The sequence below is a fragment of the Salvelinus fontinalis genome, chromosome 26 (assembly GCF_029448725.1).
Source record: "Salvelinus fontinalis isolate EN_2023a chromosome 26, ASM2944872v1, whole genome shotgun sequence".
In the NCBI taxonomy this organism is placed as follows: Eukaryota; Metazoa; Chordata; class Actinopteri; order Salmoniformes; family Salmonidae; genus Salvelinus; species Salvelinus fontinalis.
Window position 1 is genome coordinate 40,858,088 of NC_074690.1, and position 19,514 is coordinate 40,877,601.

Consider the following 19,514-nt stretch of genomic DNA (forward strand, 5'->3'; position numbering starts at 1 on the left):
TATCAGTGTAAAAGACACCTGTCCACAACCTCAAACAGTCACACTCCAAACTCCACTATGGCCAAGACCAAAGAGCTGTCAAAGGACACCAGAAACAAAATTGTAGACATGCACCAGGCTGGGAAGACTGAATCTGCAATAGGTAAGCAGCTTGGTTTGAAGAAATCAATTGTGGGAGCAATTATTAGGAAATGGAAGACATGCAAGACCACTGATAATCTCCCTCGATCTGGGGCGCCACGCAAGATCTCACCCCGTGGGGTCAAAATGATCACAAGAACGGTGAGCAAAAATCCCAGAACCACACGGGGGGACCTAGTGAATGACCTGCAGAGAGCTGGGACCAAAGTAACAAAGCCTACCATCAGTAACACACTACGCCGCCAGGGCCTCAAATCCTGCAGTGCCAGACGTGTCCCCCTGCTTAAGCCAGTACATGTCCAGGCCCGTCTGAAGTTTGCTAGAGAGCATTTGGATGATCCAGAAGAAGATTGGGAGAATGTCAGATGAAACCAAAATAGAACTTTTTGGTAAAAACTCAACTCGTCGTGTTTGGAGGATAAAGAATGCTGAATAAAGAATGCTCCAGATCTCAACCCCATAGAAAATCTTTGGAGGGAGTTGAAAGTTTGTGTTGCCCAGCAACAGCCCCAAAACATCACTGGTCTAGAGGAGATCTGCATGGAGGAATGGGCCAAAATACCAGCAACAGTGTGTGAAAACCTTGTGAAGACTTACAGAAAACGTTTGACCTCTGTCATTGCCAACAAAGGGTATATAACAAAGTATTGAGATAAACTTCTGTTATTGACCAAATACTTATTTTCCACCATAATTTGCAAATAAATTCATAAAAAATCCTATAAGGTGATTTTCTGGATTTCTTTTCTTCTCATTTTGTCTGTCATAGTTGAAGTGTACCTATGATGAAAATTACAGGCCTCTCTCATCTTTTTAAGTGGGAGAACTTGCACAATTGGTGGCTGACTAAATGATTTTTTGCCCCACTGTATATGTGTAGAGGAGTGGGCACCAACCGGTCGATCTTCAAGGCATTCCTAGTTGATCACCTAACATTTCTGTCAAAGCCAACTATTAAGGCTTGCGCTCTTCTTTTTTTGTGTGTGTTGCGCTGTTGGCAGTAGGTGCACTTGATTCAGAAGCACAGTGTATGAGGTAGGCAGAAGGTTCCCATTTTGAACCATTTCATTTGTCTGAAAAGACAAACTCCCCCTTCCCGGCAGACCAGGAGATCTGTGGCTAAATCGAGTGTGCCTACTGCGCTGGCCGATCAGATAGCTCAAATCACCGTGCCCACAGCTTCCAGGACCCCAGCCACAGCAAAGTTTGATACTAGCCGACATGAGATTTTATGACTTTTGAGCTGCTGTTTTTATGAATGAGTTCGTGTCTACTACTACAAAATATTTCACTTTTTCTGGTCAAAGGAACAACATAAATCCGTGCCTGAGGCAGATGCTTCTCCATCAGGTGGAAGACTGGGAAAAATAGTTTCCCCAACTCAGAAGTTCAAGTCGGGAACTCTGGCATCTTTTCTAGAGCTCTGACTTTCCGACCTGAAGATCACTGATGTCATGATTTGACCTCTTAAAAAAAAATATATATATTTATTTTTTTTGGCCCCCAGAGTTCCCAGTTGTCTTGATAGCACAATTCCATCAGATGCAGGTACCATCAGTCCAGTAAAATAAAACAGCAAATTATTAGCAAATTAATTACATTTATGCTCAGCTGTGCCTCGCAAATGCTCCACCAACTGATCTATTTTGTTATGAAAGCTCGAGATTTTAAATATAATATGGTCTGAGAAGAACAACATTGCCAAGCATATAGGCAAATATGCTGTGAAAATGTATTGTATTAGGCCTACTGCACAAGCCTCATTCATACAGAACTGTTTTTATTAGGTTAATATTCAATTGTTTTGATGTCATGTTTTTAAAAGAATCTGAGCAGTAGATCTCTGTTTGCTTTTTGACTGCAAAGTGATTTTGATTCCGAAAAGGGTTGGTGACCACTGATGTAGAGTCAGTCGATCAATTGTAAAACTGTTTTGTAAAAATGCAGGTTTCCGTCCTCCTGGACAGCATCCCACAGAGAGACATTTGATCCACTGCAGAGCAGATACTCTCACTACGCAGCGGACACAGTCCAGCGCTTTAGACGGCACAAAGCTGACACTCAAATTTCTGTCCTGGAGAACAGCAGTGCTGCTAACTGCTCTTGTTGAACTTGAATGCGGAATGTTTTTACCCTTGAATGAGAGTGATGATGCAGCAACGGTTTATCAATTGCCTTTTTCAGTACTAGGAAGTGAATCGACCACAATTCTGATAAACTTAGGCCTATATTTACATCAAAGATGGTAACCCAAAACAATAACAAATTTTTGTTTTGTGGTGTTGCTCTGTACTAGTATGATTTAAAGCAGCTTTCTTTTCCTGCCTTTTTAAATGGCCTGGCATGCATGCATTATCCCTTGCAGCAGTGTTTGTCCCTTTTGCTCTGTGTGTGGCTGCTTGCAGGCGGGATGTCTCTCTGACTCAGTCGGTAGTGATGCAGACAGTAATTGTTGGGTATATAGCAAAGGACTGGGCCAGCCTGTGACTGCAGGCTAGTATATTGAGCGAAACGGGCATACCACAGCGGGAGAGCTACAGTACAGTGTGTAGATTGTGTGTGAGAGACTGGCGACTTAGACTAGCGAAAGAGGGTGTGTGCGCGTTCGTGCCCTACATGATGTTTCAATAAGCTGTGGGCAGAATGCAAGCACCCCGATGCTGTGCACTGAACTACTGGCTTAAAGAGCGACTGCCCCTAAAAAGTATATCGGCCTGAGTCAGAAACATGTATTCTAGTGCCAAAATTGTTTACAAAGTGTAAATAGAATCATTTTGTTCATAAAGTCAGTCTCTTCCTAAACTGAGATTTGTGAGATGATACGACTTTTTTTGTTGTCATGGAATGGAGGGTACTGTAACAGTTTTCCTTGGGTTTATTTCAATCCTGCACACATTCACACAGCTGGCAGCACCCAAGAAATAATCAATTCAGAGCACAGCTGCAGGAGACCCGAATCTTAATGCCCATGGTCAATTTGGTTTCACAGTCCATATCTTTTTGGCGCTAGTTAGGGACCATCAGTAAATTACACATACATGTGCACGGGACAATATTTTAAAAAGTCAATAGTGCCAAATTTCCATGAATTAACTTCAAAACAACTATACATTTTAGAACTTCAAAACAACTATACATTCATGTATAAATATTGAAAGCATTTAATGATACAACTAAAAGATGTGCACCATGAAAATATTGTCCCATTTACATTGTGTAATTTATTGACGGTCTGTAGGGTTGCACATTTTGGGGAATATTCAGAGGTGGAAACGTTACATGGTAATTAATATTAATACCATTTTAAATGTAGATGTATTTACCATATATGGAGACAGAAACATATATCTTTTACCTTATCATAAGTGACATAATTGCAAATGTTTAAGTCCTTCCAATATAAATAAAATTGTAGTTACGAATTGAACTTTAATTAAATGAGTTCAGTCTTCACATGGGATGATTTCACTGAACAACAAAATAAAGGCATTATTGAATGATCCCCAATGATCCATCGCATCTCCCAAAAATGTTTTCAACATACATCCTGTAAAATGATAGTCTAGAAACTAAAGCTTTGGTTGTCTTCTCAGGCTTCCATGTCTTCTCCCTGGACCTTCTCAATGTCCACCTCTTGAACATCAGACTCTGAGGCCTCATCTTCACTGTCACTTTCCAACCTTGTTGAGGATGGCTTGTTGTCAGGCTCAAAAAGCCTCAAATTTGCCAGGATGGCCACCAATTTTTCAACCTTCTGTAGGGGTGTGTGTTCCCAAACAAGGACCAGTTGCGCTCTGAGGCGGCTGATGTTGGTGGGATTTGGAGGATGATGGATGCAACAGGGAAAGAGCCTCAGATCCACAAAGTCCCTTCCACCAGGTGGCTGATGAGATATGTTGGCACAACTGCCATATTGCATCCCAAGGCCCTTGCTTGGAAGTGTACTTCGCCAGACTGCCAAGAACCTTGCCATAGCCCTTGTTGATCTCTGCACCAGAAAGGATGCTCTTGCCAGCATACTTGGGGTCCAACATGTATGCTGTGGCGTGTATGGCCTTCAGGCAGAAGTTGTCACGCTTTTTGATGTATTTCAGAACTGCAGTTTCCTTTGCTTGGAGCAGCGGTGAAGTGGGCAGGGTAGTACGGATTTCTTCTCTTACTTCTGCAAGCAGAGTCTGAACATCAGACAGGGTGGCATTGTCTCCTTCAATCTGTGCAATGGCTACTGCTATAGGTTTCAGGAGTTTCAGGCTGCTTACCACTCTCTCCCAAAATACATAATCCAGGAGGATCCTCTTGATGTGGCTGTCCATATTAGCAGACTGTGATATGGACATTTCTTGAAGAGACTCCTTCCCCTCCAGGAGACTGTCAAACATGATGACAACACCACCCCAGTGGGTGTTGCTGGGCAGCTTCAATGTGGTGCTCTTATTCTTCTCACTTTGCTTGGTGAGGTAGATTGCTGCTGTAACTTGATAACCTTTCACATACTTTTGTCAGAAGTTGCTTGTTGTGAGCGCTAAGGGAACTTTATGCACTTGGACAGATGATTCTGCATCTTTGTTGCATTCTTCACATGTGATTTGGCACAGTATTTGCAAATGTACACAGCTTTTCCTTCTACATTAGCTGCAGTGAAATGTCTCCACACATCAGATAGTGCCCGTGGCACTGTAAAGATTTGAAAAATAAATGATTACAAATCCATGTACAGATAAATAGTTAAGCAGTTAGATTAAACAATTCCTTTGTAAGATAAATGTTATAAAATGAAACGTGTATGGAAACAGGTGATTTAACACTCCTCAGTTAGCAGGCTCAAGCGAGCTAAAACCCCCGTTATCAAAAACGAACTAGCAGAAATTGTTAACAAGTTAGTAATGATTTAAACACACTTTGCTGTGGGCTACTATTTACTAGTTTACAAAAAATCATGTATGTCATATTTAAAATATATTCACCCCACCCAGTATTGTAATCAAAACTTACCAGAAAGCATGTAGTCCTTGGCTCAGACAGTGTAGTAGTGTGGGCTCAATAGCATCTCATTAGTGTGTAAGATCTTGAGAATTAGCTGTACATGTGATGGAAGAATGCAATGTGCATGCAGAGGGTTGCAAATCCATTGAATTGATAGTTTAACCAAAATATGTTAATTGCCTTGTGTATCCCACAAAAAAAGGTTCACTGTTATAAGCTAACTTTATTTTATGAATTAAAGCAAAATTCCCGGGCTTAACTTCCCACGGAAAATTTTCTGAAATTTCCCGGAAAGTTTCCGACCCTTTAACCGTAACTTGCCCCAGAGATAGGCTATCCAATGTCAAACCAACTTTGCCACAGTCGAACCCCAGTTGGCTGAAGCTAATTGGCGAAAGACGTTTCCTATGAGACTTCAAGACACAGGACTTGGTTAGACGGTTGCAAGTTTTCAAGTTATCTAGAATGGTTTGTGACCTACTGTGTACTGTTTTGTCAGAGAGAATGTATAAACTCTTGTCACGTTCGAAACCCACATTACCCCCCGCCCACAAGACAACGCTCGTTTGGCTTCGGTCATGGCTGCTTCATTTCTTAATGACCAAGCTGAAAAACGAGGCCAAATCAGTAAGATCACCCCCTCCTGTAACTAACCTATTATTGTTCAACACTTAAGATTAGCCTACTATGAGAACATTTACTCATGAAAATTCACTTTCAAATGTAGCCGAGATTTCCTTCCCATCGCGTTGAATGGCATGGATAATTCAAACCCAGTCATTTTAAAAACAAGGACGCTTGTTTTGAAAGGGGATGTTTCTCTGTGACGTAGACTGAGGCGTAAATACACCAACACTTTTGGCCTGCCTCGTTTGTGTTTGCTTCCTTCATGCAGTAGCTGTAGTCATCAGTGGCAGGCCAGGCTACTCTGTAGCAGATGAATGTGGAGTCTCCTGGGGGTTTGACATGGTGGTGCTTGGGGTGATTTTAAAGTTCCCGCTCCAGCGCCAGTTTATAGAGCTGTCTCAGTGAGCTTAGCCACCCCAATGTGTCGTTCACCCTTTCTTCTGCTGTTATATTCACCTTAATGCTTCATTCCCCCTGAAGTCTACACACCCATTCCCCTTGAAGCCTACGCATCATTTATTTTACGATGTGATATTTTTATTTTTATATTTTCACCAATGTTTCAGTTGTGATGCCTGTGATGGAGTTTCGTTTGTAACATCTCTAATCTTTTGTCTGTTGGTTTGTTTGTGTTTCAGGGAGATCCAGCTGCTACGGAGACTCCAGCACAAAAATGTGATCCATTTGGTGGATGTGTTGTACAATGAAGAGAAGCAGAAAATATATCCTTTCTTCTATGTGTGTGTGTGTGTGTATGTGTGCGCCAGGGTTTCTGTTAGGAAAATGTGACACCGGCCAACGTGACCTGGGAAATTTAAATTTGACCATAGGCATTGGATTGTATCCCATTTAGGGCATCCACCCACTGTGCTCAGAATGACAGAAATCACATTTAGATTATTGTAATGCATCTTTTTTATTTATTTTTTATAATTTTTTATCCCCTTTTCTCCCCAATTTTCGTGGTATCCAATCGCTAGTAATTACTATCTTGTCTCATCGCTACAACTCCCGTACGGGCTCGGGAGAGACGAAGGTCGAAAGGCATGCGTCCTCCGAAGCACAACCCAACCAAGCCGCACTGCTTCTTAACACAGCGCGCATCCCACCCGGAAGCCAGCCGCACCAACGTGTTGGAGGAAACACCGTGCACCCGCCCCCCTCGGTTAGCGCGCACTGCGCCCGGCCCGCCACAGGAGTCGCTGGAGCGCGATGAGACAAGGATATCCCTACCAGCCAAACCCTCCCTAACCCAGACGACACTAGGCCAATTGTGCGTCGCCCCACGGACCTCCCGGTCGCGGCCGGCTGCGACAGAGCCTGGGCGCGAACCCAGAGACTCTGGTGGCGCAGCTAGCACTGCGATGCAGTGCTCTAGACCACTGCACCACCCGGGAGGCCCTGTAATGCATCTTAACAGAACATTTAACTCCTGTAATGAAGCAACCAATAATACAAAATGTTCAAACATTTGCCAAAAAGCAATTATGCTAGCAGTTCATATGTGATGTATATAAAAAATCTCATTCTATTTGGGCAGGGCGCATAGCAATAGGCCTAGTTGATTAGCTGTTTGTGAAAAGTGACTAAAATATTTGTGAAGATTTGTCTTGAGTTTAATTTAAAATGTTCACACCCCTTGAGTTTTCCACATTTTGTTGTGTTACGGCCTGAACATTAAATTGAGATTATTATTTTTTTGACACTGACCCTCACACAATAACCCATAATGTCAAAATGGAATTATCTTCTTTCTTTTTTTTACATCTTAAAAATAAAAAGCTGAAATATCTTGAGTTAGTAAGTATTAAGCAACTTTGTTATGGCAAGTCTAAATAAGTTCAGGAGTAAAAATATGCTTAACAAGTCACAAGTAACAATTCACATAAGTTGCAAGGACATTTAACATGATTTTTGAATGACTACCTCTGTACCCCACACATACAATTATCTGTAAGGTCCCTCCATTTGAATAGTGAATTTCAAACACATATTCAAACACAAAGAACTGGAAGGTTTTCCAATGCCTTGCAAAGAAGAGCACCTATTGGCAGATCGTTTTAATTTTTTAAAGACAGTGTTTCAATATTCCTTTGAGCATGGTGACGTTATTAATTACCTTATGGATGGTGTGTCAATACACCCAGTCACTACAAAAACAGGTGTCCTTCCTAACTCAATTGCTGGAAAAGAAGGAAACCGCTCAGGGATTTCACCATGATACCAATGGGGACTTTAAAACAGTTTGTTTAATGGCTGTTATAGGGGAGAACTGAGGATGGCTCAACAACATTTTAGTTACTCCACAATACTAATCTAATGGACAGAGTGAAAAGGAGGAAGCCTGTACAGAATACAAATATTCCAAAACATGCATCCTGTTTGCAACAAGGCACTAAAGTAATACTGTAAAAATTGTGGCAAAGCAATGAATGTTTTGTCCTGAATACAAAGTGATATGTTTGGGGCCAATCCAGCACATTACTGAGTACCACTCTCCATATTGTCAAGCATAGTGGTGGCTGCGTTACGCGTATTCTTGTAATCGTTAAGGACTGAGGAGTCTTTCTGCATTAAAAAAAACGGAATAGAGCTAAGCACAGGCCTGGTAGTCTGCTTTCCACCAGACACTGGGAGATCAATTCACCTTTCAGCAGGACGATAATGTAAAAACAAAGCCAAATCTACAATTTGAGTTGCTTACCAAGAAGAGAGTCAATGTTCCTGAGTTGCTGAGTTAGTGTTGACTTAAATATACTTGAAAACCTATGGCAAGACCTGAAAATGATCTAGCAATGATCAACAACCACCTTGACAGAGCTTGTAGAATTTTTAACAGAATAATGGGCAAATGTTGCACAATCCAGGTGTGGAAAGTTCTTAGACTTACCTAGAAAGACTCACAGCTGTAATCGTTCTGCCCCTGAACAAGGCAGTTAACCCACTGTTCCTAGGCCGTCATTGAAAATAGGAATTTGTTCTTAACTGACTTGCTGACTGACTAACTGACTCCAACAGTGCAGTAATATCTATCAATTTCACAACAATACACACATCTAACGGAATGGAATAATATTTGAACGAGAAATGTCAGAGCGGCATAAACTAAAATACTGTAGAATAGAATACAGTATATACATATGAGATGTAATGCAAAATACGTAAACATTATTAAAGTGGCTAGTGTTCTGTTATTAAAGTGGCCAGTGATTTCAAGTCTGTCAACTCTTAACTGTTTTAAAAGAGCACCTATTGGCAGATAAATAGCCTCTAAGGTGCTACTGATGGCTATTTAACAGTCTGATGGCTTTGAGATAGAAGCTGTTTTTCAGTCTCTCGGTTCCCGCTTTGATGCACCCGTACTGACCTCGCCTTCTGGATGATAGCGGGGTGAACAGGCAGTGGCTCGGGTGGTTATTGTCCTTGATCTTTTTGGCCTTCCTGTGACATCGGGTGGTGTAGATGTCCTGGAGGGCAGGCCGTTTGACCCCGGTGATGCATTTGGCAGACCGCACAACCCTCTGGAGAGCCCTGCGGTTGTGGGTGGTGCAGTTGCCGTACCAGGCAGTGATACAGCCCGACAGGATGCTCTCAATTGTGCATCTGTAAAAGTTTGTGAGGGTCTTGGGGGCCAATCCGAATATATTCAGCCTCCTGATATTGAAGAGGCGCTGTTGCCCCTTCACCACACTGTTTGTGTGGGTGGACCATTTCATATTTGTCTGATGTGTACGCCGAGGAACTTGAAGCTTTCCACCTTCTCCACTGTGGTCCCGTCAATGTGGACAGGGGTGTGCTCCCTCTGCTGTTTCCTGAAGTCCACGATCAGCTCCTTTGTTTTGTTGACATTGAGTGAGAGGTCATTTTCCTGGCAACATACTCCCTTTTCCGTTTGTAGTCCGTGATTGTCTGTAGTCCCTGCAACATACGTCTCGTGTCTGAGCCGTTGAATTGCGACTCCACTTTATTTCTACTGATGTTTTGCAGGTTTGTTTGATTGCCTTATGGAGGGAATAACATCACTGTTTGTATTCGGCCATATTCCCAGTCATCTTGCCATGGTTAAATGTGGTGGATTGCGCTTTCCGTTTTGTGTGATTGCTGCCATCTATCCACGGGTTCTGGTTAGGGTAGGTTTTTATTTTTTTTATTTTATTCCATTTTCTCCCCAATTTTCGTGGTATCCAATCGCTAGTAATTACTATCTTGTCCCCTACCCTGGGCGCGAACCCAGAGACTCTGGTGGCGCAGTTAGCACTGCGATGCAGTGCCCTAGACCACTGCGCCACCCGGGAGGCCCAGGGTAGGTTTTAATAGTCACAGTTGGTACAACATCTCCTATACGCTTCCTGATAAACAAAGTCACCTTATCAGTGTATTCGTTAATGTTATTCATAGAGGCTACCTGTAACATATCCCAGTCCGCGGGATCAAAACAATCTTGAAGCGTGGATTCCGATTGGCCTGACCAGCATTGATTAGTCCTTAGCACGGGTACTTCCTGTTTTGAGTTTCTGCCTTTAGGAAAGGAGGAGCAAAATGGAGTCGTGATCAGATTTGCTGAAGGGAAGGGCGGAGGAGGGCCTTATAGGCATCCCGGAAGTTGGAGTAGCAGTTGTCGAGTATTGACTCAGGGTTGTGAATACTAATGTAAATGAGGTATTTCTGTATTTCTTTTTTCAATAAATTAGTAATAATTAATTTCTCAAAACACGTTTTCACTATGTCATTATCGGGTTTTGCGTGTAGATGTGGAAAACAACAATTTAATACATTTTGAATTCAGGCTATAACACAAAATGTAAAATACGTCAAGGGGTATGAATACTTTCTGAAGGCACTGCATGTCACCAGTAGTAAATGTACCGTTAATCCCCGTCATTTGGTTACATTAATTTCTGTTAATGCATGTATAAATTACAGTAAATGACCGTTCTCAAGCTACACTTGTGAGACAAGTTTTATTTTTATAACCATCGTTTACGAGTTTACATTTTTTAATTGTCTTGTTTTGAGTGCTCCATTATGAGCATGTTTGGTTTCACTGTTCTGTTAATGATGAGGGAGCGTGTGCCTGAGCATGCATGGATGTACCTGTCTTGCTGCACAAAAATGTAGGAAAGTGCCAATTTGGGGATATCTGATTTCTGATATTCTTAACTCAACCACCTTTAAAAAGCTGAGTTTATGCGAATGATAGTTTCTCACATTATTTCAAAAATCTTTCCAACAACCTCCCGGCCTCAATCACCAAGTCTCGGTAAAAAAGACCAATCATTATCTGACCATCCCATATCTCCAGAGGAAATAATACCTGAACACTTTTCCCTTGCTCAAAGACCGCTGTCTGTCCCAAACTCACTGACTTGGGGAACTTGGAAAGGACAAGGGCCGGGAATAGGCTAGTTGATACAATGTTGCAAGTTAGCAAGCAGCAGCTCTGGCTGGACCTTGTTGATACATTTAATACAATTGCGGAGCTTCACTAGCAATGGTTCACATCAAGACAAATAAAAAGGGTGGCAGACGGGCTGAGTAGAGAGATGAATGCAATTGAAGAAGACTTCATCTGGATATTTTATACAGTTTTTTTTTGTCAGCTTTATGTATTTTTAATTAGTTAACAATGCACCATAATTGGGCTTACAAAAGCGAGAGAAAAAATTGGCAATAGTACTGTTTATCCATATTGAGACGCTGTATCTAGTATACACTTATTTGCGGGTTAATGGTGGGGAACTGTGGTAACTGACCCGATGCAGGACTCTAGTGTGTGTGTGTTCCCTTCTCTACCCTGCAGCAGTGGAGGGACTCCTGACGCAGACATGACTTCGCAGTTAGCTCTGCGTCATCCCCAGGCCTTCTCTCTCTATATATACACACACACACACACACACCACTCTTTCTCCTCCTCCCTCTCCCTGTAACTCGCTCTTCTCTCTCTTGGATCTGTTTTGGAACTCAGTCATTGTATCAACTTATTGTTGCAAGCTAGAATAGTCGAATACACAAGATGCAATTTTGAAATTTGGTTGTGCATCAGCAGTTTTTCTCTGTCAGTCACTGATAGTCAGTCAGTCTGCCCATATCCTCTGTTTTTTTAGGTTGTTAAGTTAATTTCCCAGCCAGCTATCTAAACTTGTTTCACTCAGATATCAGATATAGTTTCACTCAGATATCATATTAAAAACTACAAAATCTTCTCTTTGCCCCATGGCAAAATGTGTAGAGTTGCAGCAAACTTGCTTTAAAACTGCAGCATTTTCTCTACAGCCCATGGCAAAATGTGTAGAATTGAACGAAATTAACTCTAAAATGTAACTAAAATGTTTTGCTCGCTGTGGGGGGGTACGCAGACCCGCAAGCAACTGTGACCCCTCAAGATGAGTTCAGATTTTTTTGTGACCCTCATCAAAGTTGCCCATCCCTGACCTTGAGGTTTTCTTGAAGATAATATCTAATTGATTTATATCTACTTTTTGCCTTATCAATTTTGTAGTTCCAAGATTCAAAGCCTTGGAGAAACTCACCTAAGTAAAACAAATGCCATATTTAATCAATTTCCCACTCTGAGCCAGTAACTTATATGTATTCTGTTTCTTTTAGTTAACCTTTTATCTAACTAGGCAAGTCAGTTAAGAACAAATTGTTATTTACAATGTTGGCCTACCGGGGAACCGTGGGTGAACTGCCTTGTTCAGGGGCAGAATGACATATTTTTACCTCGTCAGCTCATGGAGTCGATTCAGCAACCTTTCGGTTACTGGCCCAACGCTCTAACTACTAGGCTACCTGCCGCCCCTGTTACTTATATGCATTCTTTTAGAGGAAAATGACTTTCCCTTTCTGTTGTATTTTAATGGTTGTTTAATATGGAACTTTTAGTGTGTAAATGCTTCTCATTGCCCTGTTGTGTTTTGAGTAATCCCTTGACTTGCCCATCTTACGTATATGGTGATGGAGTATTGCGTATGTGGGATGCAAGAGATGCTGGACAGCGTCCCAGAGAAAAGATTTCCAGTATTTCAAGCTCACGGGTAAGTTTCTTTCTCTCTCTCGCTCTCTTTCTCGTCAGCTCCCTCACCTGTTCTTCCTCTTTTTCAACAGCTCTCTCTCGTTTGCTCGCTCACCATTTCTCTATTGTTCTCGCCTGCCCTTTATCTATTTTGCCATCTTTCTCGCCATCTCTCCCTCTCTCTGCCTTTAGCCCCCCCATTCTTCTTGTTCAATTGCGCCATCTCTCCGTCTCTCTCTCTCCCTCTCTTTTTATTTTTTATTTTATTAGTCTGAGCTTCTGTGCAGAGTCTACTCCAAGACTAAGTTTAGGCCCAGGACTGCAGAGCCCATTGCTGATAAAGCTAAGGCTGTTTTGTTATTGCTTGAGAGTTTTTTGCTAAAAGTAACTTTTGCCCATTTGAATGGAAATCTATTACAGTAAGGTATTAAGGTACTTAACCCTCATACTACCACCATATTGAACATACATGGATTACCAACTGGAGTCATTTTGACCCCAAGAAGAAACTGTTGGAAAAAGCAACAGTCATAGCAAAATATCAACTTAATTCTTATTAAAACATCATTAGACATGTAAATAATGTTAGCAACATTTTTTTAAACTTGTTGCATCTGTTAAGTAATTGATAATAATCGGCTAATTTGTTTCATGTCATTACATTAAGATATGGGGGAAGGTGGGATCATGGCTATATTCAATAAAATTCACAAGTTGATTTAAAACTTATGCTTAACCCTTTCTCATGGTTGGTGTTTTGATGGATTTGTCCTAAATCGTTTGACATGAAGCATTTACTTTTCTGTCATTACATTTATGGCACTGTATGTACTCATTATACGGTATCATTCGGTGCATTCGGAAAGTATTCAGACCCCTTCCCTTTGTTACGTTACAGCCTTATTCTAAAATGGATTAAATTAAACAATTTCCTCATCAATCTACACACAATACCCCATAATGACAAAGCGGGTTTTTAGAAATGTTTGCAAATTTTTAAAGATACCTTATTTGCATAAATATTCAGACCCTTTGCTAGGAGACTTGAAATTGAGCTCTGGTGCATCCTGTTTCCATTGATCATTCTTGAGATGTTTCTACAACTTGATTGGAGAACACCTGTTGTAAATTCAATTGATTGGACATGATTTGGAAAGGCACACACCTGTCTATAAGGTCCCACAGTTGACAGTGTATGTCAGAGCAAAAACCAAGCAATGAGGTTGAAGGAATTGTCCGTAGAGCTCCGAGGCAGGATTGTGTCGAGGCACAGATCTTGGGAAGGGTACCGAAACAATTCTGCACTTTGAAGGTCCCCAAGAAGACAGTGGCCTCCATCATTCTTAAGTGGAAGAAGTTTGGAACCACCAACACTCTTCCTAGAGCTGGCCGCCCGGCTAAACTGAGCAATCAGGAGAGAGGGGCCTTGGTCAGGGAGGTGACCAAGAACCTGATGGTCACTCTGACAGAGCTCCGGAGTTCCTCTGTGGAGATGGGAGAACCTTACAGAAGGACAACCATCTCTGCAGCACTCCACCAATCAGGTCTTTATGGTAGAGTGGCCAGACGGAAGCCACCCCTCAGTAAAAAGCACATGACAGCCCACTTGGAGTTTGCCAAAAGGCACCTAAAGGACTCATACCATGAGAAACAAAATTATCTGGTCTGATGAAACCAAGATTGAACTCTTTGGCCTGAATACCAAGCGTCACGTCTGGAGGAAACCTGGCACCATCCCTACGGTGAAGCGTGGTGGCAGCATCGTGCTGTGGGGATGTTTTTCAGTGGCAGGGACTGGGAAACTAGTCAGGATCGAGGGATAGAGGGAACGGAGCAAAGTACAGAGAGATCCTTGATGAAAACCTGCTCCAGAGTGCTCAGGTCCTCCGACTGGGGCGAATGTTCACCTTCCAACAGGACAATGACCCTAAGCACACAGCCAAGATATTGCAAGAGTGGCTTCGGGACAAGTCTCGGAATGTCTTAGAATGGCCCAGCCAGAGCCTGGACTTCAATCCAATAGAACATCTCTGGAGAGACCTGAAAATAGCTGTGCAGCGACGATCCCCATCCAACCTGACAGAGCTTGAGGATTTGCAGAGAAGAATTGGAGAAGCTCCCCAAATACAGGTGTGCCAAGATTTGTACTGTCATACCCAAGAAGACTTGAGGCTGATATCGCTGCCAAAGGTGCTTTAACAAAGTACTGAGTAAAGGGTCTGAATACTTATGTAAATGTGATATTTCAGTTTTTTTTTAAATTATCTGTAAAAATAATTCAACTTGTTTTTGCTTTCATTTAAGGGGTATTGTGTAGATTTGAGGGAAAAAGTATTGAATCTATTTTAGAATAAGGCTTTGACGTAACAAAATGTGTAGAAAGTCAAGGGGTCTGAATACTTTTCGAATGCACCGTATACCATTAGCAGACGTATAAGAGTTCTCAGCCTGAACCCGATGGGGCCCGACTGCTGCTGGGCCTCATTCTGTGTTTTGGGTTTGCGGTGCTGTGTTAAAGATTAACTGTGCGTTTCTGTGCACCTTTCACGGCTGCTCTCTCTGAGCAACAGGTTCTAGCGGTGTCAGGATTCCAATATTGGCTGGGCCAGAGAAATTTGTGGCCATGATGAAGCTTTTTTTTTTCTTCTGATCATTGAAATGTTTCATGTTGCAATACGAATAGGCTGGAGTGCATTCGGTAGAATGATGATCCACAAGACCACCACAGACAGCTCATCTCAGAATCGGGAGAAGCCCATATTCCAATGGCATCTATTAATGCCGATACAGCCTAGCCACAGTGTGTGAGCGGAGTTGAGCTCACTGTCCTTTCCAGCCGCTCCGCTAAAAATCGATAACACGCTTACAGGAAGGGGGGGGTAAAAACTGTCGCTCCAAATTAGCTTCATAAATGTTTTGTTTAAAATCACCATTTAACCAACACCCATCTTTCTTTGACTAAGTGGACCTACCATTTTGGGTTTGAAGTATTGAAAGCAAACCATATGATTTAAATGGAAAGTATTTTCATAAATAACAAAGGTGACTGTAAGAAGCACTCGTCATTTCAAAAAAGCTATATGTCATATTAAGCAGCACATAAACACTCTAAATAGGTCATGAGCCAGACAGATATCCTGAGAAGCAATGAAAATGAATTATTTAGGCTATATTATTAGTCTATTATATCAATGCTATAGCCTACAAAGAAATACTTTGAAGCGAGTGTGCTGAACTAGGCTGGCAGGAACATTAAGCTCCTCAGCATTTAAACAACACTTCGTTGTATAAAATCCTTAGTCTATAAATTGCACATATAGGCTGTGTGTGTCTTAGAATTAAATTAAATGGAAAAATTCCTTATTAGGCTCAGTCTACCGTGCCTTTGAATTCACTTTGAGAAACATGATTTTGGTCAGAGTCTGTGGCTTATGTGATGGTGCCTTGAGAGTAGGCCAGCAGTGGAAAATACCCTCTCTGTGCTTGCAGAGCCACCGGGGATGCTTAAAACCCTTCGGGCCACTCTTGCCAGGCAGGCCAGGGATGAGGAGTTGTCTTTCCAAAAGGTGATAACGTCTGCATTTCTTCTCATGACCGTTATGTACTCCTTTACCTCTCCTTTTGATTGTACAGAGGACCGCTGCTGCTGAATGAAGAGCTGAACATGTGAGGTCTTTTGGGCACGTCGTTTTGCTCAAGGGCAGGTTTGGGTGCTGCTGGTACGGCAAATGCACCTGCCGGCGGCACATTGATAGCCTCGGTTTCCTTCACAAGGAGGTTGCGTATCTCTCCAAGCTGGTTACGCACCAGCTCATACCTTATCACCCACTCAGTTTTAAACCTGGGGTCCAGGATGGCGGTTAGGACAAGATGTTTATCATTATAATACCCCCTGTACTGAGTGGAAACGTTATCTGATCGTTTCTGCAAAAGCAGCCATGTCTTATGGCCTGAGACACGGTAGTCAGCAGTTTATTTCTGACACCACGGGGAGAATCATGCCCAGGTTCCCCATCTCTTTCTGCCTATCATCGGTGAGGTCAGCTTGTGGTGTCAGTACCTTCACCAGGACCTGTAGCCAACGCATTTCGTTTAGGGTGAGTTTTGCATCATCAGAGGTAGACTTCATTTTGTTTTGCCACAATGGGTCTCTTTTGAACATCTTTAATACAGACGCAATCATGCGTAATTGGCTGTTCTTGTCATACATGCTGTTTATGGGACGCACTCCCAATCTGTCACTTTCTTCTGTGTTCAATGTACATTTCCTAACACTTTTCAGAAGTTTTTCTAGTTTCTGGATCAGTCCGATAACCCCATCATGCATGTTAATGGCATCCTTTGTTTGCGAGCTGAAGCATGTGAATTGGGCACCGTAAATGGAGATTTGACTCTGAAGTACTGGTTTACCATGTCCACATTGTTGGCTATATGGTCAGTTTGGAACTGAGATCGCAGGTGGTGCGCCCTCCATGTCGGATGCCTCATCTTCCTCCTGTCCATCATCATTGGTCTCCTCAAAACAAGGTAGGTTGAAGGCTTAGACCATGTTGCTTGCGCTGTCAGTCACCACTCGTATTACTTGTCGCTGCACGTTCCAGTTCCTCAGAAAACGGATATTTTTAGTAAATGGCCTCTGCTGTGTGGTGTTTTTGTATGTGCTCGCAGCTCAACAACAGCGTGTGGCCTTGATAGTTTCCGCCAATGAAACTGGCGACAATCCCCAGGAAGCGGTGTCCCTTTCAGCTAGTCCAAATGTCAGTTGACACAAACAAAACCATCACCTAGCTGCAATGGTTCTCAAATTAGCTTCCATTTCTTGCAGGGCCGTGCTATATATAGGCGGTGTGTAGCCTGGTTTAGCTTCACTTGCAGAATACCGCATCCCTTCACATTCTCCCTTAGTTATTTGGGAGAAACTCCCCAAATGCAGGTGTGCCAAGTTTGTAGCGTCATACCCAAGAAGACTCGAGGCTGTAATCTCTGTCAAATGTGTTTCAACAAAGTACTGAGTAAAGGGTGTAAATACTTAAGTAAATATGTTTTTGGATTTTTTGCAAAAAAATCCCCCAAACCTGTTTTTGCTTTGTCATTATCGGGTATTGTGGGTTGATTGATGAGGGGGGGGGGGGATTTAATCAATTTTAGAATAAGGCTGTAATGTAACAATTTCGAGAAAGTCGAGAGGTCTAAATACTTTCCGAACGCACTGTAAGCAGATAAATAAATGAGCTACCACCTCGACTTATTTTCCCAGCCAGAGATCAATTGCTTAACTAAATATACAGACAGAGATTCAGTGAAACAAGTTCACATTGATTGATTATCAGACAGGCTTTTTTTTTTTTTGAGTGAAGCGCAAAATCCACTTGTTAAGTTACATAACATTCTAGCAAATTGTTTCCTCTCTTTGTGCTTTTCTCAGTGCTTTTCTAAGACTGGCGGTTTCCTGGTCTCCTCACTCCACTGCTGCCCGCTTCATTGTTCTCAACACCAGTTTAAATCAATATACTGTTTTCTAGAAATCAGGCTGTTTGGGCTCATTTACATTTCTATAATGTCGGACTGGGCCTGGGCTCGGGCTTCAGCTCACCAGGCTGGGCCAGAGAAATTCGTGGCCATGATGAAGCTGATCCATTGTCTATGGCCTGAGACACGGTAGTCAGCAGTTTATTTCTGACACCACGGGGAGAATCATGCCCATCTCTTTCTGCATATTATCGGTGAGGTTAGCTTGTGGTGTCAGTACCGGGCTCGAATTTTCAGGCCCGAGGAGAACACTACTTTGTATACCATTGGCACAAAAATTATGTAATTGTGGTTTTGTATGCAGTCCTATGATACTTGGTATAGACAAGTACAATCTTAGACGAGTATATGGGGAGTTATATCTCTGTAGGTGATCAGTCTATCTGGTCAAAATCACTGATACTGATCCCCCTCCACCCTCTGGAGGTATGATAACTTGTTATTACGTCTCCAGAAAACCTAGATTCAACTAATGGTCCCATCTATCAAATTACTATAAGCAGAAATGTTGTTTTTGGCTGTGGTCAAAATGACCCCAAAGGACTGGCTTTTGAACAAGTTGATTGACAAGGTCATTAACGTTTTGAAGAATTGAATAAACCACCTATTGGCTATGATATAAAATATGCCTCTGGGTTCAAAATGACCCCAGTCGGTTGTATGAGGGTTAATTGTTACCCAGAAATGATTTGATATATAACGGCTGCATTGGGCCTTTAAACACTAATTTATAGTCACACTTGAGTAAAAGACATATTAGATTGCTTGGATCGATACATCATGTATGGCTGAGCTCACACTTGCGTCGTGTAAATTATGCACTGATGTTTTGATTTATGCAAAATATCAAGTTGTGTGCACAGATCTCAAGTTAGGATTCAACGTAGAGCTAATGTAGTGTACTGACTAGTCTTGTAGGATTTTTATTATTAACCCTACCTCCCTCTCAGGTACTTTTTACAGCTGTTAGATGGCCTTGAATATTTGCACAGCCAGGGAATCGTTCACAAGGACATTAAACCAGGAAATCTGCTTCTGACTACCGACGGGGCACTCAAGATCTCAGACCTGGGCGTGGCAGAGGTGAGATGTCATCTCACTTACCTCAGTCACCTTTACCTGTATATTACCTATTGTTAGGGATATGCGTGTTCTTAACTATATTATGCAGATGGCATTCTTCCCTCTGAGTGTGCTGATTTTGAGCTTTTTCTCCCTA

The 19,514-nt window shown here is 42.1% G+C and overlaps 1 protein-coding gene across 2 annotated transcripts in view; it reads left to right on the forward strand.

The window, feature by feature from the left end:
* LOC129824354 (serine/threonine-protein kinase STK11-like) overlaps positions 1 to 19,514 on the forward strand; it is a 50,341-nt gene that overhangs the window by 13,326 nt on the left and 17,501 nt on the right. For both annotated transcript variants that reach the window (XM_055883943.1, XM_055883944.1), the window contains exons 3-5: positions 6,390 to 6,473; positions 12,699 to 12,788; positions 19,246 to 19,378. In XM_055883943.1, coding sequence (XP_055739918.1) covers positions 6,390 to 6,473; positions 12,699 to 12,788; positions 19,246 to 19,378 — 307 coding nt within the window. The remainder of the gene's footprint in view (positions 1 to 6,389; positions 6,474 to 12,698; positions 12,789 to 19,245; positions 19,379 to 19,514) is intronic.